This window comes from Pongo abelii, chromosome 1 (genome assembly GCF_028885655.2).
Source record: "Pongo abelii isolate AG06213 chromosome 1, NHGRI_mPonAbe1-v2.0_pri, whole genome shotgun sequence".
NCBI classification, from domain to species: domain Eukaryota; kingdom Metazoa; phylum Chordata; class Mammalia; order Primates; family Hominidae; genus Pongo; species Pongo abelii.
The window spans coordinates 1,799,538-1,827,525 of record NC_071985.2 but is presented as its reverse complement, the minus strand read 5'-3'; the positions used below and the strand labels follow the sequence as shown (position 1 = coordinate 1,827,525).

General features: G+C 40.9%; 1 protein-coding gene across 5 annotated transcripts; it reads right to left on the bottom strand.

Moving 5' to 3' along the window:
* Nucleotides 1-387: 387 nt before the first annotated feature.
* On the bottom strand, nt 388-27,988 carry LOC100432935 (zinc finger protein 682-like). 5 transcript variants are annotated; one of them, XM_009244995.4, is made up of 5 exons: nt 27,793-27,987; nt 19,031-19,128; nt 17,104-17,230; nt 16,476-16,571; nt 388-1,825 (listed from the first exon to the last, which is right to left on the bottom strand). In XM_009244995.4, the coding sequence occupies exons 2-5, from the start codon at nt 19,043-19,045 to the stop codon at nt 789-791; spliced, it is 1,275 nt and encodes a 424-aa protein (XP_009243270.1). In that variant the 5' UTR covers nt 19,046-19,128; nt 27,793-27,987; the 3' UTR covers nt 388-788. The 5 variants fall into 5 exon arrangements, with proteins under 5 accessions (XP_009243270.1, XP_024095538.1, XP_063580348.1 ...); XM_024239770.3 differs by having other exon boundaries at nt 19,031-19,095; XM_063724278.1 differs by having other exon boundaries at nt 17,104-19,110.

The window sequence follows — 27,988 nt, the reverse complement described above, 5'->3', positions numbered from 1 at the left end:
GAGATCTGGCCACTGCACTCCAGCCTTGGTGACAGAGCGAGACTCTCTCTCGAAATAAAATAAAATAAAATAATAAATAAATATAAACCTACTTGAGCTAATAAAGTTCATCAATTCCACAAGATCAACATACAAGGTTAGACAGTACTTTTATATTATAGGAATAAACAAAATAAGAATTAAATTAAAATTTCATTAATAGTATCCTAGAAAAAAAAATTAGAAACGAACTTAACAAAATAACTGCACATACTATACACTGAAAATTATTTAAAATGCTGAAGGAAATCAAAGAGCTGAATAAACTGAGATATACTCAATATTCAAATATAACAATACTGAATATCAAGATCAAAATACCCAACAGATTTATCTACAGATTCAATGCAAATTCCAATGTTGCTTTTCTTTAATATAAATTGACAAGCTCTTCCTAAAATCCATATAAACATGTAAAGAAAATCAAACACACAAGAATTCTGAAAAATAATAACAAAATTCAGTAACTTACACTCCTGACATAAATTCTTACTACAATGTTACAGTAATTAAACAATATAGTACTGGCATAAGGACAGATTTATGTAGACCAAAAAAAAAAAAAAAAACAGAATTAAAGTTCCATTAATGAACAAATTAATCTGTGGTAAAATTATTTTTTTCTGTGAAAGGTGTTTTGACAGTCATTATATTTGTAATTCTTTAGTTCAATATGAACTCTGGTCCTGAGTAAGACATGAGCAGGTATTAAAGGCTTTGCCACATTTTTTACATTTGTAGGATTTTTCTCAGGTATGAATTTTCTCAGGTACATTAAGGTCTGAGCAGTGGTTAAAGGTTTTGCCACATTCTTCAGATTTGTAGCATTTCTCTCTTGTATGAATTCTCTTATGGTTTGAAAGGCTTGAACAAGATATAAAGACTTTACCACATTCTTCACATTTATAGGGCTTCTCTCCAGTATGAATTCTTTTATGTTCAGTAAGGTGTGAGCACCGGTTAAAAGCTTTGCCACATTCTTCACATTTGTAGGGTTTCTCTCCAGTATGAATTCTCTTATGTTTAGTGAGGTTTGAACACTGGTTAAAGGCTTTGCCACATTCATCACATTTGTAGGGTTTCTCTCCAGTATGAATTCTTTTATGTAGAGTTAGGTATGAGAACCAGTTAAAGGCTTTGCCACATTCTTCACATTTATGGGGTTTCTGTCCAGTGTGAATTTTCTTATGTTTGGCATGGTTTGAACTGTGGTTAAAAGCTTTGCCACATTCTTCACATTTATAGAGTTTCTCTCCAGTATGAATTATAATGTGATTAGAAAGGCTTGTGAAGGATTTAAAGACTTTTCCACATTCTTTACATTTGTAATGTTTCTCTTCATTATGAATTGTCTTATGTTCAAGAAAGCATGAGCAGTGCTTAAAGGCTTTCCCACATTGTTTACACTTGTAGGATTTCTCTGCAGTGTGGATTCTCTGAAGTGGAGTTAGAATTGAGGATATGTAAAAGGAATTGTCACATTCTTTACAGTTGGAAGATATCTCTCCAGTATGTCTTATCTTATGTCTATTTAGATTTGATGATTTACTAAAGACTTTCACACATTTATTAAAGTGAAATATTTTGGTATGGGTAGTTGATAAAGGTTGGTTAAGTCCATTATAACATTCTTTCTGCACCTTAGATTCACCCACACTTTCCCAATCTTTCTTTAAGTGTAAATTCTCAATGCCACAGTTTCCATATCTTCTCAGTATCACTTTTTGAAATGAATCTTTTATACCATGCTCTGGCAAGAAGTCTTGGGTGAAATGAGAAGAAACAGCTGAAAAAAATTAAAATAACGTATTATCCAACTTACTGGACTTAGGTGAATATAATTTAAAAAGCTAATATATGAAATTATACCCAACACACTAGCGAGATAGCATAATAAAATACTACAGGCCCCGATTTTTTGATGAATATAATATAACAAAAATATACTGAACAAAATGCCTTTGTGAGAACTCTAGAAACCATATTAAAAGCCATAGACAAGGGGAAGAAAAGCTTGTTACATTTACCCACCACAACTCTTTCTTCTCCTCAGTACAGCATAATGACTTCAGGAATAAACTCCCAACTCCTAGCTTCTCCTTCAATAGAGATAGTAGTGGCACATAATTTCCAAAGACTAGTTTCTGTCTCCCTTCGAATTAAAGGTTGGTTCTGCTCAGACCAAAGGTAAATAATTGTTATAGCAGCAGAGAGGCTGCAGTACCACAGACAGGCAACAGATTTAGCAAATAATTGATTAGAGAAGAAAGAGAGAAGAAACAAGAGTAAACCTCTTTAACTGGAAATTAAACACAAAATTCCAGAGAACATACATCCTGAGAATAGGTTTGAGAGGCTCATGGAAACCCTAGCCCAAGTCACTTGGTGTCAGACCACCCAGGACAAGGCCATTTTATAAAGATTTTGACAGGTGGCTTTTAGTGCCCAAATCTCAACCAAAGATTGCAACATATACATTAGGGTAACACGGCTCAATCAAAAAATAAATAAATAAAAAAATAAATACCCAGAAATCAACCCTAAAGAAATAGAGATGTAAAAGTTACCTGAAAAATTTGAGATAATCATTTGAATAATGCCCAATAGTAAAACAGGAAAACACACATGAAATTAAGAAAATGAGAAAAGTATAAAAAGAAATAGAAATTGTTGGGCTGAAGAATAAAACAAAAACCCTGACAAATTCTCAAATGTAAAAAAAAATTAAGAAGCTCAACACATTTAAAATAAGATAAACGGGGGGAGGAGCCAAGATGGCCGAATAGGAACAGCTCCGGTCTACAGCTCCCAGCGTGAGCGACGCAGAACATGGGTGATTTCTGCATTTCCATCTGAGGTACCAGGTTCATCTCACTAGGGAGTGCCAGACAGTGGGCGCAGGTCAGTGGGTGAGAGCACCGTGCACCAGCCGAAGCAGGGGCGAGGCATTGCCTCACTCGGGAAGCGCAAGGGGTCAGGGAGTTCCCTTTCCAGGGGTGACAGACGGCACCTGGAAAATCGGGCCACTCCCACCCAAATACTGTGCTTTTCCGACGGGCTTAGGAAACGGTGCCCCAGGAGATTATAGCCCGCACCTGGCTCAGAGGGTCCTACGCCCACGGAGTCTCGCTGATTGCTAGCACAGCAGTCTGAGATCAAACAGCAAGTCGGCAGCGAGGCTGGGAGAGGGGCGCCCGCCATTGCCCAGGCTCGCTTAGGTAAACAAAGCAGCGGGAAGCTTGAACTGGGTGGAACCCACCACAGCTCAAGGAGGCCTGCCTGCCTCTGTAGGCTCCACCTCTGGGGGCAGGGCACAGACAAACAAAAAGACAGCAGTAACCTCTGCAGACTTAAATGTCCCTGTCTGACAGCTTTGAGGAGAGCAGTGGTTCTCCCAGCACGCAACTGGAGATCTGAGAACGGGGAGACTGCCTCCTCAAGTGGGTCCCCAACCCCTGACCCCCGAGCAGCCTAACTGGGAGGCACCCCCCAGCAGGGGCAGACTGACACCTCACACGGCCGGCCAGGTACTCCAACAGACCTGCAGCTGAAGGTCCTGTCTGTTAGAAGGAAAACTAACAAACAGAAAGGACATCCACACCAAAAACCCATCTGTACATCACCATCATCAAAGACCAAAAGTAGATAAAACCACAAAGATGGGAAAAAAACAGAGCAGAAAAACTGGAAACTCTAAAAAGCAGAGTACCTCTCCTCCTCCAAAGGAATGCAGTTCCTCACCAGCAACAGAACAAAGCTGGACAGAGAATGACTTTGACGAGCTGAGAGAAGAAGGCTTCAGACGATCAAATTACTCTGAGCTACGGGAGGATATTCAAACCAAAGGCAAAGAGGTTGAAAACTTTGAAAAAAATTTAGAAGAATGTATAACTAGAATAACCAATACAGAGAAGTGCTTAAAGGAGCTGATGGAGCTGAAAACCAAGGCTCGAGAACTACGTGAAGAATGCAGAAGCCTCAGGAGCCGATGCGATCAAATGGAAGAAAGGGTGTCAGCCCTGGAAGATGAAATGAATGAAATGAAGCGAGAAGGGAAGTTTAGAGAAAAAAGAATAAAAAGAAACGAGCAAAGCCTCCAAGAAATGTGGGACTATGTGAAAAGACCAAATCTACGTCTGATTGGTGTACCTGAAAGTGACGGGGAGAATGGAAACATGTTGGAAAACACTCTGCAGGATATTATCCAGGAGAACTTCCCCAATCTAGCAAGGCAGGCCAACATTCAGATTCAGGAAATACAGAGAACGCCACAAAGATACTCCTCGAGAAGAGCAACTCCAAGACACATAATTGTCAGATTCACCAAAGTTGACATGAAGGAAAAAATGTTAAGGGCAGCCAGAGAGAAAGGTCGGGTTACCATCAAAGGGAAGCCCATCAGAATAACAGCGGATCTCTCAGCAGAAACCCTACAAGCCAGAAGAGAGTGGGGGCCAATATTCAACATTCTTAAAGAAAAGAATTTTCAACCCAGAATTTCATATCCAGCCAGACTAAGCTTCATAAGTGAAGGAGAAATAAAATACTTTACAGACAAGCAAATGCTGAGAGATTTTGTCACCACCAGGCCTGCCCTAAAAGAGCTCCTGAAGGAAGCGCTAAACATGGAAAGGCACAACTGGTACCAGCCGCTGCAAAATCATGCCAAAATGTAAAGACCATCGAGACTAGGAAGAGACTGCATCAACTAACGAGCAAAATAACCAGCTAACATCATAATGACAGGATCAAATTCACACATAACAATATTAACTTTAAATGTAAATGGACTAAATGCTCCAATTAAAAGACACAGACTGGCAAATTGGATAAAGACTCAAGACCCATCAGTGTGCTGTATTCAGGAAACCCATCTCACGTGCAGACACACATAGGCTCAAAATAAAAGGATGGAGGAAGATCTACCAAGCAAATGGAAAACAAAAAAAGGCAGGGGTTGCAATCCTAGTCTCTGATGAAACAGACTTTAAACCAACAAAGATCAAAAGAGACAAAGAAGGCCATTACATAATGGTAAAGGGATTAATTCAACAAGAAGAGCTAACTGTCCTAAATATATATGCACCCAATACAGGAGCACCCAGATTCATAAAGCAAGTCCTGAGTGACCTACAAAGAGACTTAGACTCCCACACATTAATAATGGGAGACTTTAACACCCCATTGTCAACATTAGACAGATCAACGAGACAGAAAGTCAACAAGGATACCCAGGAATTGAACTCAGCTCTGCACCAAGCGGACCTAATAGACATCTACAGAACTCTCCACCCCAAATCAACAGAATATACATTTTTTTCAGCACCACACCACACCTATTCCAAAATTGACCACATACTTGGAAGTAAAGCTCTCCTCAATAAATATAAAAGAACAGAAATTATAACAAACTATCTCTCAGATCACAGTGCAATCAAGCTAGAACTCAGGATTAAGAATCTCACTCAAAACCGCTCAACTACATGGAAACTGAACAACCTGCTCCTGAATGACTACTGGGTACATAACGAAATGAAGGCAGAAATAAAGATGTTCTTTGAAACCAACGAGAACCAAGACACAACATACCAGAATCTCTGGGATGCATTCAAAGCAGTGTGCAGAGGGAAATTTATAGCACTAAATGCCCACAAGAGAAAGCAGGAAAGATCCAAAACTGACACCCTAACATCACAATTAAAAGAACTAGAAAAGCAAGAGCAAACACATTCAAAAGCTAGCAGAAGGCAAGAAATAACTAAAATCAAAGCAGAACTGAAGGAAATAGAGACACAAAAAACCCTTCAAAAAATTAATGAATCCAGGAGCTGGTTTTTTGAAAGGATCAACAAAATTGATAGACTGCTAGCAAGATTAATAAAGAAAAAAAGAGAGAAGAATCAAATAGATGCAATAAAAAATGATAAAGGGGATATCACCACTGATCCCACAGAAATACAAACTACCATCAGAGAATATTACAAACACCTCTATGCAAATAAACTAGAAAATCTAGAAGAAATGGATAAATTCCTCAACACATACACCCTCCCAAGACTAAACCAGGAAGAAGTTGAATCCCTGAATAGACCAATAACAGGAGCTGAAATTGTGGCAATAATCAATAGCTTACCAACCAAAAAAAGTCCAGGACCAGATGGGTTCACAGCCGAATTCTACCAGAGGTACAAGGAGGAGCTGATACCATTCCTTCTGAAACTATTCCAATCAATAGAAAAAGAAGGAATCCTCCCTAACTCATTTTATGAGGCCAGCATCATCCTGATACCAAAGCCCGGCAGAGACACAACAAAAAAAAGAGAATTTTAGACCAATATCCTTGATGAACATTGATGGAAAAATCCTCAATAAAATACTGGCAAACAGAATCCAGCAGCACATCAAAAACCTTATCCACCATGATCAAGTGGGCTTCATCCCTGGGATGCAAGGCTGGTTCAATATACACAAATCAATAAATGTAATCCAGCATATAAACAGAACCAAAGACAAAAACCACATGATTATCTCAATAGATGCAGAAAAGGCCTTTGACAAAATTCAACAATCCTTCATGATAAAAACTCTCAATAAATTAGGTATTGATAGGATGTATCTTAAATAATCAGAGCTATCTATAACAAACCCACAGCCAATATCATACTGAATGGGCAAAAACTGGAAGCATTCCCTTTGAAAACTGGCACAAGACAGGGATGCCCTCTCTCACCACTTCTGTTCAACATAGTGTTGGAAGTTCTGGCCAGGGCAATTAGGCAGGAGAAGGAAATAAAGGGTATTCAATTAGGAAAAGAGGAAGTCAAATTGTCCCTGTTTGCAGATGACATGATTGTATATCTAGAAAACCCCATTGTCTCAGCCCAAAATCTCCTTAAGCTGATAAGCAACTTCAGCAAAGTCTCAGGATACAAAATCAATGTACAAAAATCACAAGCATTCTTATACATCAATAACAGACAAACAGAGAGCCAAATCATGAGTGAACTCCCATTCACAATTGCTTCAAAGAGAATAAAATACCTAGGAATCCAACTTACAAGGGATGTGAAGGACCTCTTCAAGGAGAACTGCAAACCACTGCTCAAGGAAATAAAAGAGGATACAAACAAATGGAAGAACATTCCATGCTCATGGGCAGGAAGAATCAATATCGTGAAAATGGCCATACTTGTCCAAGGTAATTTACAGATTCAATGCCATCCCCATCAAGCTACCAATGACTTTCTTCACAGAATTGGAAAAAACTACTTTAAAGTTCATATGGAACCAAAAAAGAGCCTGCATCACCAAGTCAATCCTAAGCCAAAAGAACAAAGCTGGAGGCATCACACTACCTGACTTCAAACTATACTACAAGGCTACAGTAACCAAAACAGCATGGTACTGGTACCAAAACAGAGATATAGATCAATGGAACAGAACAGAGCCGTCAGAAATAATGCCACATATCTACAACTATCTGATCTTTGACAAACCTGAGAAAAACAAGAAATGGGGAAAGGATTCCCTATTTAATAAATGGTGCTGGGAAAACTGGCTAGCCATATGTAGAAAGCTGAAACTGGATCCCTTCCTTACACCTTATACAAAAATCAATTCAAGATGAATTAAAGACTTAAACGTTAGACCTAAAACCATAAAAACCCTAGAAGAAAACCTAGGCACTACCATTCAGGACATAGGCATGGGCAAGGACTTCATGTCTAAAACACCAAAAGCAATGGCAACAAAAGCCAAAATTGACAAATGGGATCTAATTAAACTAAAGAGCTTCTGCACAGCAAAGGAAACTACCATCAGAGTGAACAGGCAACTTACAAAATGGGAGAAAATTTTTGCAACCTACTCATCTGACAAAGGGCTAATATCCAGAATCTACAATGAACTCCAACAAATTTACAAGAAAAAAACAAACCACCCCATCAAAAAGTGGGCGAAGGAAATGAACAGACACTTCTCAAAAGAAGACATTGATGCAGCCAAAAAACACATGAAAAAATGCTCACCATCACTGGCCATCAGAGAAATGCAAATCAAAACCACAATGAGGTACCATCTCACACCAGTTAGAATGGCAATCATTAAAAAGTCAGGAAACAACAGGTGCTGGAGAGGATGTGGAGAAACAGGAACACTTTTACACTGTTGGTGGGACTGTAAACTAGTTCAACCCTTGTGGAAGTCAGTGTGGCGATTCCTCAGGGATCTAGAACTAGAAATTCCATTCAACCCAGCCATCCCATTACTGGGTATATACCCAAAGGACTATAAATCATGCTGCTATAAAGACACATGCACACGTATGTTTATTGCGGCATTATTCACAATAGCAAAGACTTGGAACCAACCCAAATGTCCAACAATGATAGACTGGATTAAGAAAATGTGGCACATATACACCATGGAATACTATGCAGCCATAAAAAATGATGAGTTCATGTCCTTTGTAGGGACATGGATGAAATTGGAAATCATCATTCTCAGTAAACTATCGCAAGAACAAAAAACCAAACACCACAGATTCTCACTCATAGGTGGGAATTGAACAATGAGAACACATGGACACCGGAAGGGGAACATCACACTTTGGGGACTGTTGTAGGGTGGGGGGAAGGGGGAGGGATAGCATTGGGAGATATACCTAATGCTAGATGACGAGTTGGTGGGTGCAGCGCACCAGCATGGCACATGTATACATATGTAACTAATCTGCACATTGCGCACATGTACCATAAAACCTAAAGTATAATAATAATAATAATAAGTAAATAAATAAAAATAAAATAAAATAAAATAAGATAAACACAAACAGACCCATAACAAGATACATTATAAGCAGTTTCAAAAAATTACAAATGAGAATCTCAAAAACAGAAAGGGAAAAGCAATGTGTCATCTATAAGCATGCTTCTATGAGATTACCAGAGCACAGCTGTTTCATATACCATCATTCTAGTACTATAGAATTTTATTTTTGTGTATGTGATCACAGGCCACACAGAGAAAACAGGAAACCTGCCCTACTTGAAGAAACAAATCTCTAGAAACTGACCCTTAAAAAAGGGAGGTTTTTGCATTTTTTGGACAAAGAATTTAAAGTAATCATGTTAAACATGTCCAATGACCAAAAGCAGAACACATATAGGTAACTGTACAAAATCAGGTTGGGCATGGTGACAAGAGCAATATGGTTTACATAAAGTAAAATACTCTCCTTATTGTTCATTTAAAAATAAATCCTGGCTATGTACAGAGGCTCACACCTGGAATTCCAGCATTTTGGAAGGCTAAGGTGGGAGAACTGCTTGAGACCGAGTTCAAGACCAGCTTGAGTAACACGGTGAGACTGTCTCTACAATTTTTTTTTTTTTTAAATTAGCCAGGCATGGTGGTATATGCCTATAGTCTCAGCCACTTAGAAGGCTGAGGTGGAAGGATCACTTGAGCTCAGGAGTTTGAAGCTACAGTGAGCTATGATCATACTGCTACACACCACCAGCCTGGATGACAGAGTGAAACCCTGTTTATAAAAAAAAAAAACAAAACAGAAAACCATGCATGAGGAAAATAATACATCAACAAAGAGATTTAAAAAAAGAAAAAACCTATAAAAAAGAACCCAACTAAGCTTGGTGTGGTGGCTCACGCCTGTAATCCAAGCACTTTGGGAGGCTGAGGCAGGTGAATCACAAGGTCAGGAGATCGAGACCACCAGCCTGGCCAACATGGTGACACCCCGTCTCTACTAAAAATACAAAAAATTAGCCGGGCGTAATGGCGGGCACCTGTAATCTCAGCTACTTGGGAGGCTGAAGCAGGAGAATTGCTTGAACCTGGGATGTGGAGGTTGCAGTGAGCCAAGATCACTCCACTGCACTCCAGCCTGGGCAACAGAGCAAGACTCTGCCTCAGAAAAAAAAAAAAACCCAACTAAAATTGTTGAGCTGGAAAATACACTGTGTTGAAAAATTAACTAAAGAGCGAAAACAGCAGACTTAATGAGGCAGAAAAAACATCAGCAAATTGAAGACATATCATTTATAGATATTGAGTTGTGGAAGCAAAATTTAAAAAATGGAAAAACATGAAGATGGAATATTGGACTTGATGGAAACCATTCAGTAGACCAACATATTCATAAAAAGAGACTTAGAAGATATAGGTGAAAAGTGGTAAGTTATTTTTAAAAAAAGGGGGGAGGGCTGAGAACTTCTAAACTTTCGATGAGATAAAACCAAAATATTACTAAGGATACTTGATCTAAAAAAAATTTACTTTCAAAAATAAGTGAAAAATAGACTTCCAAGATAAAAGCTGAGAATGTTTGCTGCTGCTAGTACGGTCCTACAAGAAATGATAAAAGCAGTCCATTATGTTGAACAATAAAATGATGCTGGACAACATCATAAATTCATATGAAAATATAAAGCTGTTAAAGGTAAATATATACACAGATATAGACTTGTCTAATGTTACATAAAACCAAAAACTCTGTAGAATGTGAAAAACAACATAAATCTCCATAAATCTATTAATAAATGCACAATATAAAATGATATGATTTTTGACATTAATATCAAATTGGGGGATATAAAGAAAAATACTTCTTATACTCAATTGTAGGGAAGCTATGAGATAGATTATTGGAACTTTAAGAAGTTTTATGAACTGTCTCTCAAGGTGATCACAAAGAAAGTACTTATAGAAGTAATGCAAAAGAAAATGAGCAAAGAATCAGAGCATGTCACTACACAGTCAACAAAACAAAAAGGAAGGCAGTGAGAGAGGTGAGAAAGGAAATGAGGGACGACATATCTACAAGGAACAGAAAACAATTACAAACAAGACGGTAATAGTACTGCCATTTCCTTTAGGAATTACTTTAAATATAAATGGATTAAATTCCTTAATGAAAAGAAAATGCCTGAATGGATTAAGAACAAACAAGATTCTAAAATATGCTTTATACAACAGACTCAACTGTAGCTCTAAAGGAGTCAAATAGGCTGAAAGTAAAGAATGAAAAAAATATATTCCATGAAAATAGTAACCACAATCGGGTGGTGTGGCCACAATTATATTATACAAGATACATTTTAAATTAAAAACTGTCACACAAGACAAAGATTGATATAATGGTAAAACAGGCCCATTTACCAAAAATCTTTAACAGTTTTATATACACACACTCCACACACACACATACATATATATGTATATATAGTATGTGTGTATATATGTGTGTGTGTGTGTATATGGAGCAATATTTACTGCCACATATATGAAGCAAATATTGACAGAAATGAGCTAAGAAATACACAGCAACACAATTGTAGACTTCAAGATTCCACTTTCAATAATGAATAGAAAAATCACATAGAAGATCAATAAAAAAACAGAAAATTTAAGGATTATAGACTAATTAGACCTAACAGACATGTACAGAATTCGCCAGGAAAAAAAGCAGAATACACAATATTCTCAATTGCATATTCATTCTGTTAGGACACATAACAACTTACCAGATTTAAGAAGACTGAAATCAAACAATGTATTTTTTTCTAACCAAATCCAAAATATGTAGAAATTAAACACACTGTGGAACATATTCTTGCTCAAAGGTCAGATGATTTTTTTGTTACGATATCAGTACCAGCCAGGCACGGTGGCTCATGCCTGTAATACCAGCACTTTGGGAGGCTGAGGTGGGCGGATCACAAGGTCAGGAGATCGAGACCATCCTGGCTAACATGGTGAAACCCCGTCTCTACTAAAAATACAAAAAAATTAGCCGGGTGTGGTAGCAGGCACCTGTAGTCCCAGCTACTCGGGAGACTGAGGCAGGAGAATGGCATGAACCCAGGAGGCAGAGCTTGCAGTGAGCCGAGATCGCACCACTGCACTCCAGCCTGGGTGACGGAGCAAGACTCCGTCTCAGAAAAAAAAAAAAAAAAAAAAAGATATCAGTACTAACAGTGATGTACAAATTCAACGTAATCTCTATCAAAATCCCAATGGTACTTTTTTTGCAGAAATATTTTCCAAATCCTAAAATTTGTTTAGAAACTATGACTAGCCAAACACCCTTTCAAAAGAAGAAAAGGATGGGTGTGGTGGCTTATGCTTGTAATTCTAGCACTTTGGGAGGTAAACATGAGAGGATCACTTGAGGCCAGGAGTTTGAAGCCAGATTGGACCCTGTCTCTATTATTAAAACAAACAAACAAAAAAACAACAACAAAAACTATAAAATAAAAAGAATAAGAAGAGGCTTTACACTTCCTGGTTTCAAACATATTACACAATGCTATAAAAAGATAAATATTAATAATCAGATAATGAAACAGAAGAGAGAACCTAGATATAAACCCTTTTGTATACAATCAAATGATCTTCTGCAAGGTGGCTATGACCACACAATAGGGAAAGGAGAGTCTCTTCAACAAATCATGTTAAAAACCGAGTATCTACATGAAAAAAATTAAGTTGGACCCTTCCTTTGCATTATATGCAAACAATATTTTAAAAGGATTCAATGCTTAAACATAAAAATATAACAAAACTCTCAGGAGAAAATATAGAGGAAAAGATCATGACATTGGTCTTTGCACTGTTTTCTTGGATATGATGTCAAATGCATAAGCAACAAAGAACAAAAAAACTGAACTACATCAAACTTGAGAATTTCTGAACATTAAAGGAAACAATTAGTGGAGTGAAAATGCCACCTTAGAAATGGGTGAAAATACTTACCTATTAGATATTTGATAGGAGTTACTGTACAGAATGTATCTCTCCTAAAACTCAGCCCCCCAAAAATAATAATTTGACTTAAAAACAGACAAAGGATTGAACTGACTTTTCTTTAAAAGATAATACTCAAATGGCCAACAGGCACTTGAAAGAATGCTGAAAATCACTATTTGTAGAGAACTGCAAAGCAAAATCACAATGAGATATCACCTCACATCCATCAAAATGGCCACTATTAAAAATGAATGGAGGCTGGGCACAGTGGCTCATGCCTGTAATCTCAGCACTTTGGGAGGCTGAGGCAGGTGAATCACATGAGGCCAGGAGTTCGAGACTAGTCTGGCCAATATGGTGAAACCCCATCTCTACTAAAAATACAAAAATTAACCAGGCATGGTGGTGCATGCCTGTAATCCTAACTACTTGGGAGGCTGAGGCACAAGAATCACTTGAACCCAGGAAGCAGAGGTTGCAGTGAGCCGAGATTGTGCCACTGCATTCCTACCTGGGTGACAGAGCAAGACCTTGTCTGAAAAAAAAAAAAAAGACCAACAGAAACTAATCTGTCAAGAATGTGGCGAAATGGAAACCTGTGTGCACTGTTGATGAAAAAATATGACACAGCCACTATTAAAAAACAGTATAGAGATTCCTCAAAAAACTAAAAATGGAATTTCATATAATCCAGCAATCCCATTTCTGAGTATATACTCAAACTCAGAACCTAGAAGATATATTGCAATATTATTCACAAAAGCCAAAATGCAGAATCAACCCTGATGTCCCCCAACTGATCAATAGATAAAAATAAATGTGGCATATACATAAATTGATATTATTTAGCCTTAAAGAAGGAAATATTGTTACATTGTATGATAAGGGTAAAGCTTGAGAATATTATGTTAACCGAAATAAGCCAGTACCAGTGACAGTGTATGATTCTATTTCTACATAATATCTTAAGTAGCCAAGATCATATAGAAAGTAGAAGGGTGTTTGTCAAAGGCTGGAGAGAGAATAAAATGGGCAGTTCTTACTTAAGGAGTACTGAGTTTTGGTTTTGCAAGATGTAAAATTTCTAGCAGTCTTTTGCATAACAGTGTGAATACATGTAACGTTCCTAAAAATGTATCCTTAAAGGTGCTCAACATCACCAGTCATCAAACAACTGCAACTCGAAACCACAATCAGACATCACTTCACACCTGTTTGGATGGCGAATATCAAAAAGAAGAGAGATGTGTATTATTCAAGGGATGGACAAAAGCCCTGACTTCACTACTGCATAATCTCTCCACTTAAAAAATTAATTTATAACCTAAATTCATACAAATAAAAAAACTACAAACGAGATAATGTGGCATATACATAAAATTGATATTATCAGCCTTAAAGGAGGAGATATTGTCACATTGTATGATAAGGATAAAGCTTGAGAATATTATGTTAACTGAAATAAGCCAGTACAAGTATTGACAAAGGTGTGAAGAAAAATAAATTCCATATATCGTTGCTGTGTTGTAAATTCATAGAGCCATTAGCAAAACCAGTATGGAGGTTCTTAATTAAAAAATGAAAAAGTAAAACTACCATATAATTCATCAATCCCACTTCTGCATAAATAACCAAAGGAAATAAAATAATTATCTCAAAAGAAAAAAAACTGTACCCTCATGTTCATCGCAGCATTTTTTCACAATTGCCAAGATATGAAAACAACCTAAACGTTTGCAGACACTAAAAATGAAAGTACACACACATACACACACTCTAGAATATTATTCAGCCATTAAAAATAATAAAATCCTGGCCAGGCGCGGTGGCTCACGCCTGTAATCCCAGCACTTTGGGAGGCCTAGGCGGGCGGATCATGAGGTCAGGAGATCAAGACCATCCTGGCTAACATGGTGAAACTCCGTCTCTACTAAAAATACAAAAAAAATTAGCTGGGCATAGTGGCAGGCGCCTGTAGTCCCAGCTACTTGGGAGGCTGAGGCAGGAGAATGGCGTGAACCTGGGAGGTGGAGCTTGCAGTGAGCCGAGATCGCGCCACTGCACTCCAGCCTGAGTGACAGAGCCAGACTCCGTCTCAAAAAAAAAAAAAAAGAAAAAAAAAGAAAAAAATCCTGCCATTTCAACAACATGGATGAACATGCTAAGTGAAATAAGCCAGGCACAAAAAGAAAAATACTGCATAATCTCTCTTATAAGGGGAATCAAAAAGGGTTGAACTCATAGAAGCAGAGAGTACAAAGATGATTGCCAGAGGCTGCAGGCAGGGAAAATTGGGAGCTGTTGTTCAAAGAGTACAACTTTCCATTATAAGATAAATACGTTTTGGGGATCTAGTATATAGCATTATGACTGTAGTTCATAATAGCATTCTGTATGCTTAAAATTTGCTAAGATGGTTGTATCAAGTCATCACATTGTACACAATACTTACACAATTTTTATCTGTGAAAAAAATCCACGTTACACACATGTACATATATACACAAATGTATACACACCAACATATATATGAATAACAGTTCCAGTCATACCAAACAAAATTATAAAATTATAGTTATTATAAACTAAGGTAGCAAGTGGAAGGTAAATATACGCTTAGCACTGCTCTAAGCTACCCAAATACACAGCATATTTAAGAAATCTAGGAAGCTGATATGGTTTGGCTGCGCCCCCACCCGAATCTCAACTTAAATTATATCTCCCAGAATTCCCACGTGCTGTGGGAGGGACCCAGGGGAGGTAATTGAATCATGGGGGCCGGTCTTTCCTGTGCTATTCTCATGATAGTAAATAAGTCTCATGGGATCTGATGGCTTTCTCAGGGGTTTCTACTTTTGCTTCTTCCTCATTTTCTCTTGCTGCTGCCACGTATTTAGCCTCCTGCCATGATTCTGAGGCCTCCCCAGCCATGCGGAAATAGTTAAGTCCAGTTAAACCTCTTTTTCTTCCCAGTCTCAGGTACGTCTTTGTTAGCAGTGTGAAAACCGACTAATACAGAAGTGAATAGATACACTAAACCACACTACAGCTGAGAATTTGGGGCAGAGTTTAAATTACCAATCTCAGTTTATACTAAAACAATAAATGTTTAATAAAAAATAACAGTTTCTTACATTTAGGGAGATGTCTAGTGTTCTTATAAAATTACTGAGTATAAGTTTCTATAGAATGACATTTAAAACCTCTATAGAATGGGAAATCACAAAGCAGAAAACATGTAACATCTGTTCTGGTGTTCCTGGGATTCTGAGCCAAATCCCACTGCTCTCACACACCTTAGACATAATGCAAAAAGGGAACTTAAAAAACAGCTTAACAAACAGTTTCTCAAAAATACACAGATATTCCTGTGTCCCCAAAGCAATGGAATAACAATCAGATAATACGGTCTGTTCCAAGCTATGAAGACGACTTTGGTTGTCACTGTCATCTTGAAGAAAGATCACTGAAGGGAAAGTAGAGCCCTAAAAGAAATTCAGAGCATGGGACAGAAGGTGTTCCTATGTGACAGCAAGGGAAAGAAACTCAGGCTTCTCAGAAACCATTTCCATTAGAGCAGAGCTTCTCAAACCACATTTTAAGGTCTGGCTTCCGCCTTGTCTTTGCACCTCTCATCTGCATCATCCACTTCGTTTACTTCCACCTACCTGGGTGTCTGGCTACTGTCTCATGTTTCTTCACATCCCAGGGCTCATTCCTTTGCTCTAGACAGGTGATCAGGTCTGGCTTAGAGACAGCAATACCTATTTAAAAAAAAAAAATTAAAAGGACCTGTTTTATTTTTTAAGAAGTAGCATGACTCTTGCTTGGATTCTCTAATTACCAACCTAGTACTGTGCTCAGTAGAGAAATAAGGAAATAGAAGACTCTAGTAAATTAATCCCAAAATACTGTTTCCTGACAGAACCTTTAGAATATTTGGAAAGTATTTTAAATTTGTGAGTCCCTAGCTTCACTACCTAATACTACTGAATCAAAAATTGGTGGTGGTAACTGGATTTTTCAGGGTGTGGGCAACACTGTTTCATGCTACTAAATTTCTGGAATTGCCACCACTAATCTGAGTACACACATCACCTCAAGAAAGGAAGGTTAATGTCAAGATAAAATACCTTCAAGATTATTTTGTTCTACACTAACAAATCCCCAAGTTTTCCTTGAAAGCAGAAATCTGAAACTCATTCATGCAAAGCAGAAATTCCCAAAAATATTCTACAGTGAAGGAAATAAAATCCTTAGTGTAAAATACAAATTATGCATTGAAGCGATCCTCACCCAGGGAGACCAGGTTTCTGTAGTTTTCTAACATCACGTCCCTATACAGATTCTGCTGAGCAGGGTCCAGATAGCTCCACTCCTCCGGAGAGAATTCTATGGCCACATCCCTGAATATCAACAGTCCCTGGCAAAGAAAAAACACATACTTATCAAGTGGCCATGGGCAGAGTTCTTAATTTGATTCCAGGCACAAAGAGAGACAGAGAGAACTGGTTCTTACTTATAGAAGAGACTGAAATGATCAAATAATTGTAAACACAGAAATATTCTCTAACATATTCTTTAATTCTGAAGAAAGAGGATGGCATAAGCTCCACATAACCAGGGTAGACAGTCTACTCTTGTGAATAATACAGTATAAAATTAAGGGCATCAACACAGGCATATACATTTTTTCCTGCTCTATTTACATTACACAGGATAAGCTGGTACATGTAAATGTAGAAGTCATGATTCATCAGAAGGTACCCCTCAAATTTTAATGTGTACACAATAAACTAGAGATCTTCTTAAAATGCAGGTTCTAATTCAGAAGGCCTAGGGTGAAGCCTGAGTTTCTGGATTTCTAAGTGAGCCATACAGTGATGCCACTGTGTCTGGGCCAAGGAAAATATTTTTTCAGACATGCAGGAAGTGGCAGAGCCTGTGTTTATTTCAGTTTATCTAACCAATAAACAAACATGAGAGCCTTCATTTTCCAAAGCAAGCTATAAGCAAGGAGAATCTACAAAGAAAGAAGAACTTCCTAATTAAATGTGATGGCTTATATGTATCAGTCAGTAAATCTCCCCAAGGTACTAAATAATAATGAAAAAAATACCTCTATAGTGCAAAAATCTGGCAGAGAGCACCTTAACCAAGTAAATAAAATTAAGATCAACTATAACAGGATAAATTGACATCACGGATGTCAAGGATCACATGACATCAAGGACACAGTATCACTGCTCTGATATTATTGGCCACAAAAATAGTAAATTACAATCTGAATCTAATCATGTAGAAACATGCTTTTTTGTTTTGTTTTTTTGAGACAGTCTTGCTCTGTCGCTCAGGCTGGAGTGCAATGGTGCAATCTCAGCTCACTGCAGCCTCTGCTTCCCAGGTTCGAGTGATTCTCCCACCTCAGCCTCCCAAATAGCTGGGATTACAGGCGTGCACCACCACACCCAGTTAATTTTTGTATTTTTAGTAGAGATGGGGTTTCACCATGTTAGCCAGGCTGGTCTTGAACTCCTGACCTCAAGTGATCCGCCCGCCTCAGCCTCCCAAAGTGCTGGGATTACAGGTGTGAGCCACAGTGCCTGGCCAGAAACATCAGTTTTATGCAAAGTTCAAGCTATAGCTGTTTCCCTGGTTCTTTAATCTGTAATAGGGTATTTCAGTAGTGTTTCTTTAGCATCCTAGACAGCAAATGTCTTCTAATTATTCTCTTTTCAGAACTTTAAGTTATTCCAGGCAACAAATGCCATCCTCTTTAAATGTCTCTTTTCTTAATTCTGTTCTGCATAGAGATGATGGAGCATGTGGATGAAATCTAAACGGTACATGATCCCCTTCTTCACTGACACCCCAAGACTCAGCCCCATCCCCAAGGGTAATCCTGGGGATCCACACTTTCCCATGTTGATAGGTCACAGACCATCTCAATACTGCCCATCATATGTTAATGGTAAGATTTGGTCCTGACATATAAGAAGCCTGGAAGGAGAGAATGGAGAGAAGGTTCTGGTATACAGGAGGAAGGATTTTACAGAGCTCCTTATCAATCATAAGAAAAAGGGCAGGGGAAGGGGGGAAGGTAGTTGGGAAGAAACACATTAGGCAGGTACATCAGAAGTACAGAAATAAAGGTTTGCAAGTTCCAAACACATAACATCCCAGAAGAAAAGAGGACACATCCCCTGAACCCAGACACATTCACCTGAGAACCAGCCATTTCTTCCTCTTCTTCCTTCTTCTCTGGGATTCCTTCTCAGGTGAGATTATCTGGACAAATCACACCTGCATTTGAGAATATGTCTTTAAAGGTGTCAGCACAACCCTTTCACCTGCAACCACACACCTACAGGCAGAAGGCCCTGCAGTGCAGAAAAGGGAATACTCCCCTATTTTTTGTCACAGGAGACAGGAAAAATGAGCTACCACATAAAGACCAAAAATGTCCTGCCTTCGGGTGATCACCGCTGCCATGAACTCCAGCAATTTGTGGTACAGCAAAGGCAATATGGACCTTGGTGACCTATCCCTATCAAACCCAAGAGCAGGCCCTCTGACCTCCTTTTGGAACCCAAGTCTCATGACTGTATCTGGGAGCCCTCAAGGTTGACTCTGATCTCAGCTTAGAATCGCTGGGGGCACTTACTTAAAACAACAATTGTGCTTCCATCCAGACGACAGACAGCATCTTTGGAGAGGGCACGTGTGATGGCAGCTCTCCAAACCGGCTATTTGATTCTAATTGCAAGCCTGGGCTGTGAACCACATAGCTGAGTACTGTCCCTCTGGCTTCAATGTACATATAAATAATTTGGTATTCTGATTTGGTATTCCAGGCCCCGTTCTAAGTAATGTGTTTCCGCAGGTGTGAAAGGGGTCTGCAAATTGGCTTCTATAACAAGTCTTCTGATACTGTTCCCCCTGGACTCCTTATTAGCAGCACTCAGCTAGAGAAGGCAAATACAGCACAGAGTCCCTTGTACCCAACACCGGTATCACAACAGAAATGCTTTGGCATTTCTGAAATGCCAAATTTTAGAAACCTATACACAACACCGGTATCACAACAGAAATGCTTTGGCCGGGCGCGGTGGCTCACGCCTGTAATCCCAGCACTTTGGGAGGCCGAGGCGGGCGGATCATCTGAGGTCGGGAGTTCAAGACCAGCCTGACCAACAGGGAGAAACCCCGTCTCTACTAAAAATACAAAATTAGCCGGGCGTGGTGGCGCATGTCTGTAATTCCAGCTACTGGGGAAGGCTGAGGCAGGAGAATCGCTTGAACCTGGGAGGCAGAGGTTGCAGTGAGCTGAGATTGTACCATTGCACTCTATCCTGGGCAACAAGAGGGAACTCAGTCTCCAAAAACAAAAAAACAAACAAAAACCAGAAATGCTTCTGATTGCAAGTGAAGACCACCAATCGCCATCCTGAAAAATGGCATTCTCTGCTGAGCCTTTAAAGTTTACTGAAGTCTAGAGAAGGCAGCAATGTCTGAGTAAGTCTGTACTGGGAGAACAGCATGGACACGGGCATTAATGAATGTTTACGGAACACATACTATGTGCTCAGAAGTGTGTTACAGAGGATAGCGCTGAAAACCTAGTAGTAGGTGAGGTAATTCTTCTAACACTCCGAGAGGTGGGTACTAAGTGTTCCATAATCCCCAGGGTTTACATGAAGGGTGCAGCTTTTCTTTTTCTGTTTCTCCATCACTGAGTTTTAGAAAGAAAATATATAGAATAAAAGCTAAATACAGACTGATGGGAGAGATACAGAAAGAAGGGGTTAAATGTAGTTGAGAGGGATTTTTCGTTGTCTCATGGAGGAACTACTGGATCTGCAGGAATGAAGAACAACTGGATCTGCAGGAATGAACAACAGGTTGCTGGGTGGGATGTCTCTAGCAGCACTGGTTTCAGTGAAAAACAAAGGGCCACAATTACACAGTTCTTTGTTCTCATTTATCTGCTTTTGGGTTTGGGAAAATTGTGAGCACCTGCTCTGGAGACATCACAGGAACCACCACGCAACAACTCTGATGTCCTCTAATGAATTCTGTGAGGGAGATTTCAGGGTGGGATAAGGCCTGGGAAGCAGGTTGATCTGGCAGAGCTGGGCCAAGAAGCAGACCCCCAGCTTCTCATCTTTATGCCTCTGGGTACTACCAGTTCTGTTTTTCCTAAGCCTGTCCAACAGACACTTGACTCCCAGAGTTTGTGTAATTTTAACCAATTTTAGCCACTTCCTTGTCTATTTTATAAGATACAGCAACGAGCAATTTAACCAAAACCCTTAGAACTTTCTAGGACAAATATGTTAGAAACTAAATATTTATTCTTGGCAAGGAAAATGCACTAGAACTAAAGATAATAACAACTCTTTTGTCCATAAATAGCCCTTCAGGTGGCAACACCATAACTCACAAAAGAACAAGAAAAGAGAAGTGGCCCCAATGAAGCCACAATCCCCTGTATACCTCCCTTCTTTTACTGACCACAGGATGCCGAATTCAACCATTTATCCACTGGCTCTAGACTGAAAGTTCCTGGTTGGTAAGGACCCAAGACTGCGTCATCTGTTTTTGTAACGGCCATATGAAATGGAAGCAACTGGTTTATCAGTTTGAGTCTCGAGATCTCCTCCTTGTTTTTTTACCCAATACCAGGAAACGGGAGCCAGTCCCATCTGGATATCAATCAAAGAGATTCCTTTTGTGAGGGGGAAAGAAGAAACATGCATGACTCATTTCTCTTCCTCTGAGATGGAAGCAGCTTTGTTTGTTTATTTTTAAAGGAAAAAAACAGGAAAAAAGCCTACAGCATCCAGTATTCCCAGGCCTGACCCTGCTTAGCTTCCAAGATGAGATGAGATAGGGCATGTTCAGAGTGGTATGGCCGTAGACTGGAAGCAGATTTAGACCTTGTCAGCCTGACCTTAGTCTGCACTAATGTTTAAAGACTCCCAGGTACCTGCGACAGGGTCCTCAGTGACCCTGGGCTTATGTCTCCATGGTGATCTAGGCAAGAGAGATTCCGGCTGATTCTTGGGGCAAAAATAGAAAACAGGCCGGCACGGTGGCCCATACCTGTAATCCCAGGACTTTGGGAAGCTGAGGCGGGCAGGTCACCTGAGGTCAGGAGTTTGAGACCAGCCTGGCCAACATGGTGAAACCCCATCTCTACTAAAATACAAAAAAATTAGCTGGGCGTGGTGGCGGGCACCTGTAATCCCAGTTACTTGGGAGGCTGAGGTAGCAGAATTGCTTTAACTCAGGAGGCAGAGGTTGCAATGAGCTGAGATCGCCCCACTGCACTCCAGCCTGGGTGACAAAGTAAGATTCCGTCTCAAAAAAAAAAAAAAAAACCTGCCATGGTGGAGTGGCAGATTCTTAATCCAGAGGAGATATTACCTGTCCCTAGTTAGCTAAATCTTGAGTAAGAGAAAGGACAACAGTGCTTCCATATCACACTTCACAGGTGGGTGTGACTGTGACCGGCTCTGCCTATTTTGTGGCCCTAACCTCGCCCTGCTGAGGTTCTTGTTTACATTTACAGATTCTGTCACCAGGCTCTTTTTTTTTTTTGAGACAGAGTTTCACTCTTGTTGTCCAGGCTGGAGTGCAATGGCACGATCTCGGCTCACCACAACCTCTGCCTTCCGGGTTCAAGCGATTCTCCTGCCTTAGCCTCCCGAGTAGCTGGGATTACAGGCATGCACTACCACCCAGCTAATTTTGTATTTTTAGTAGAGATGCGGTTTCTCCATGTTGGTCAGGCTGGTCTTGAACTCCCGATCTCAGGTGATCTGCCCGCCTTGGCCACCAGGCTCTTTTTATACCAGGAGCTTCTCACACAACTGTAACAGATCACTGGACTTGGAAAACTCAAAGGGTGCCACTCTGAAACTGGGGCCTTAAGATGTCTATGTTGGCCAGGCACAGCGGCTCATGCCTGTAATCCCAGCACTTGGGAGGCCAAGGCAAGAGGACAGCACGAAGCCAGGAGTTTGAGACCATCCAGGGCAACATAAGTGAGATCTCACCTCTACACAGGATAAAAAATAAAATCTGCAATGTGGTGTGGTGTGTTCCTTTACTTCTCGCTGTTGAGGAAGGAGGATCACTTGAGCCTAGGAGTTTGAGGCTGTAGTAAGCTATGAATGTGCCACTGCACTCCAGCCTGAGTGAAAAGAGTGAAACCGTGTCTCAAAAAATAAAATAAAGTAATTAAAAGCTTTAAAAAAGGGGAGAAGAGCAAACTTTATTCTCCTATTTTCTGGTGAGGGAGTTAAGCCTCTTATTTCTAGTTGCTCTCAGTATAAAGAGCTCCTTTCATGCTTGGGGTGTAAGGACACCTGCACGGGGGTGCTCCCCAGGAAGAACTAACCAGGCTCCCCATGACCTGCCACAGCCCAGGCTCCCCAGGAAGAAGTAATCGGGCCTTCAATGACCTTCCACAGCCAAGTCAAGGGCCATCATCTTGGACTCACGGATATCTGAATTCCAGTAGGTCTGGATTCAGGCACTTGAGGCCTGGGACAAACTGTGAGTATCAAAGAGGGTTTGTGGGAAAGAAAAAACAGAAAAGTGCTATCAAGTACCCACGTTAAGTACTCAGTGCAGGGTTAGTGAAGAAGTGGTTTGTGCCTACAGATACTGGCCCAAGTGGGGCTGTGCTCCGGCTCATTCCTGTATCCATGCAGGCAGATGAGATGACGGTCATACCGTGGAGGGACCAGGTTGCTGGGGGTGGGGATAGGCCGGGAGTCTTCCAGGCACCTGTGTGGGTTTTCTATGGGAAACTCTAGAAGCAAAGGTGCTGTGACGGGATTCCTGAGGGTGAAGCCTTGTTCTGGGAGGGACATGGCCACATCAGTGCCTAGTGGGTACGTTTACAAGTGGGTGAAAATCATGTAGTGGCAGCAGAGTAAAGAGGGGGTCTGTCCTCAGAACTCTTTGCTTCTAAGTCCTCAGTCCTGTCTGATCCTGAGAGGAGAGCTGGAATCCCAGGAGAATGTGCAGTGTGTGTGCAGGAGAACAGAGCCTCCCAATGCTGGGACACCCTGAGATGCCTCCAGCCCAGGCTGCTGTGATCTCTTGTGTTTTGTTTGTTTGTTTGTTTGTTTTGAGACGGAGTCTTGTTCTGTCGCCCAGGCTGGAGTGCAGTGGCGTGATCTGGGCTCACTGCAAGCTCCACCTCCCAGGTTCACACCATTCTCCTGCCTCAGCCTCCCAAGTAACTGGGACTACAGGCACCTGCCACCATGCCCAGCTAGTTTTTTGTATTTTTAGTAGAGACCGGGTTTCACTGTGTTAGCCAGGACGGTCTCAATCTCCTGACTTCATGATCTGCCCGCCTGGGCCTCCCAAAGTGCTGGGATTACAGGCTGTGATGTCTTTTTTTTCTGACACCAAATGTGTGGAGTTCGCTGAACACCAACCAATTCTCCATCACCAACAGGGTGTACAACAACTCAATTCTGACACCACCCAAAGTTGGCACAGGACCCACAGGTTCAAGACTCCGTCCCACAACACTGTCCCCACGGCAGGGGCCAGTCACACGTCCCCGGGGGCCCAACAATACTTCTGGGCTACTGCCTATGTATCAGAAACTCCCCTCACCCACTCCTCAAGTACAATCATTTGACAGAGCTATTCACAGAACTCAGCAAAGCACTGTACTTATGTTTACCAGTTTATTGTAAAAGATACAACTCAGGAACAGTCAAATGGAAGAACTGAATATGGCAATGGAAAGTGGTGGGGGAAGATGGAGCGGGTAAATAGCTGTGATTAATGAAATCCTTCACCTCTGTGTTCTCCAAGAACAGCTTAATAAAAAGCAACACCCCTCTAACTTAGATGAAGCTCCTTCTTATACCTATCACAAAGCCAGGCACAGACTTTCAAATTCCCATTTTTTCCCTCTATAAACAGTCAGCTGAACAATTTTGTCTTCAGTTGTTAGAACAAAATACTTATTAACCAAACTGCTTAAGATTCTCTCCTTCTCCTAGGCTCATGAATTTGTACCACCCTCTGCTCGAGCTAACACACAACTCCTATTTATGCCCCTCCTAAGAACAGGCTGATATGGGAGTCAAACTTTCTCTAATCTAGGATCTGATTTCCAGCCCTGCATCTTGTCCTCTCACTCTCACCTTTCTACTCCGGTTTGTTCCTCCCAATGAAAGAAAGCCCTTGTCTGCCTAACCTTCGAGATCCTGGAAGATATCACAGTTGGTGCTTTCCCTCTGTTGTAATACTCCTTTAAAAGTAAGTAACTTCTTACCTAAATGTGAATTTGTTTTATTAGACAAAGTCTAGAAACAGCCCCAGAACAATAACAATTCCATCCTCAGAAAGAGCCTCCAGACTCCTTCCATTCTGACCCCAACGGCATCTGCCTGTGGATCCCAGCTCTCCAGGGCTCTATAGCTCCTCTCAGTATAAAGTGCTCCTTTCATGCTGGGGTGTGCAGGCTGGGACACCTGCAGGGGAGGCTCTCCAGGAAGAACTAACTGGGCCTTCAATGACCTTCTTTTACAGGCTCAAGATCGGCCTTAGCTTAGAGTCACTGGGCTCCGCCTTCTATTTCCCAGTCAGGGTTATTCACTTAGTTGTAAATGAGAAAACGCTCAGTGTTTGAAGAATCCAGCAAAATCACTCAAACACAGTGTTTATTTAAGAGAATAAAATTATAAGTCACTTACATTGTATACCTCAATAGAAAAAGCAAAACTCTCAGTTTCAGACAATAAACATGTCACATTATTTCCGTAATTCAAATCATTCAGTAAACAATCACATATGAACATATCTGGGAGATGCCAAGTCCCATCTTCTAAAATTCAGTATTAAACTCAGACATCTAGATAACAGAGATATCAACTCCACAAGTCCTCCACCCTGCAAAAAAGAGGAACTAATATTTTGATGAATCAATGTAATTCACCAATTAATCTACTACTTTTTTTGTGGAAATGTATTCATTTCCTATAGCCATACTGGAAGAGGATTTTCCCTATTACTTTCCCTGGTAGCATTCCCACAGCTAAGCCCTGGGATTCTGTTTAAAATCACCCCCTAAAAAAGAACAGGCCTGACAAACTTACTACACTCTAGTGAAGAAAAAGGTAAATCAGAATTTTTAACAAATGAATATTTGACTACATATGTAATGTCTTTTCGGAAATCCACCTCTTAAACATTTTCTTACCTTTGAAACTCTACTGTTAAAATGCAATTGACAGTTAATAAAAAACTAAGGTTGAAATAAGTGAAAAAAATTTTTCAAGGTGTAAAACCCAGGAAGTGGCAACGCTGATTGTAACACAGACAAATCTGACTCAAGTGCCAAGTCAGGCCATCCTATCACTTGGGACATTCCTCTGTTTCCATCCTGCTCACTGACCACCTTCCCCCCTTGCCCAGGAGCCACCACACTGTGCCCCACTGGGTGCCCCAAGTGGTATGACTGTGCAGATTCTTGCATCCCCTCACTGGAGTGGGTTTTCCTTGTCCTTTGGAACAGTTTTTTCCCCTTCACAAGTCTGAGAGAATCCAGATGTCAGAAATCATTTCTGTCTTTTCTTCTCAGTATCAGCATCCAACTGGCTGACCAGCAATGTGTCTCCAAAGAACAGAAGCTGGAGTTGGGTGAAGCCAATCATCAAGTCCTAAGGTGTTAGCTTTGTAAATGCTGAGAGGAAGGGTAAAACCAGCTTCCTCTCAGCCCCAGGGCATCCATCTGCTCCCTTAAGAGGCTCCACCTCCATCACTGAGGCTGTCCTCTGAGAGGAAAGGAACAAGGTGCTAATGTTCACTAAACATGCCTTGAGATGGGTCACCCCCCAGACAATTATGAAACCCAGGCACAGAAAAAGACTGGAGCGTGGCTGAGGACACATGACCTTGTAAAATTTCCAAAGCAGAACCTCAAACCAAAGACATTCCGATAAGGTGTCTGTGCCTGGGGAAGATAAAAGAGACACAAAATTTTTTTTAAAGCAGTGTGTCAGGGGATTCTTCTCTGCTCACATAAAACGTTTACAAACAGAAAACAGATGTCTAAAAAAAGTGCCATCCAATGCTCTGTGAAAAAATGATGAAAATACTGTGTGTGAAATGTACAATAAAGCAATAAAGGACACATAGGCCGGGGGGACAGGATGGTGGATGTGAGACCCTGCTTGCTACACATTTGGAAACGCAGTGGAAAACCAGTCCCCCTCTGGAGTGTTTAAAATAATTAACTAGCAGTCAATTAGACTGAAGTAGCACTAGTACCATCGGTTCCTAAGGAAAAAAATCTAACTCAAATACATGTTTTGTAAATTACTACTTTAGGAGGAAACGATATTCAGGCTGAACCAACCACAAATCTCCAATTAACCTCTCATTACATAACCAGATTTCCACCTGGACAGTCCAAATGAGGCGACTCCACAACTGTAACTGTAACCAAGTTCTGATTTTGGTTCGCTTCCTCATGCCCCTTACAAAAGCCTTTGCTCCAAGCACCCACAAACCATGAATGGGCACTCTGCATTGATGAACAGCTCTTTGCTCAAATAATCTCTTTAACGTTTAAACCTTGACTCCATTTTCATTTTTACCAGGAGAAAGGAGGGCTTGGGACCCCACAGCCCACAGCTCCTCGCACGCAGTGGCTCCTCCTGGGTCGGGGCTCTCCCCCAGGCGCCTGCCGTCGCCACCGCACAGCTGCCAGCGAGGGGCCGGCCGGGCGGAAGTCGAGCACAGAAGCGGACCGGACGCCGGCTGAGGCTGGCGGCCCAGCCCACATCCTGAGGCCAAGGGAAGCTGAGGGCCGGGCGGGTCCAGCGGGGTCTCGTGTCTGCAGACTCCGGAGGGAGCTGTGGGGAGGCCTGGGGCCGCCACAGCCAGTTCCAGCCCGTTTCCATCAGCCCCCTGCCCACCTCGGGACCCCGCCCACATACTCACCATTTCCCAGCTTCCCGGGTGTCCAGGCTTCTTAGCTATGGATCTCCTGATACCTGCACGTCACAGGGCAAGAAGCCGTGGCGGCCACCTGAGCTTCCCCGAGCAGAGCACGCCGAGCACAGAAGACGACCCAGCTAAGGCTGGAAGGAGAGACGAAGGCCCCGCCAGATCCCGGAAGCCGCGCCCTTCTGTCCCG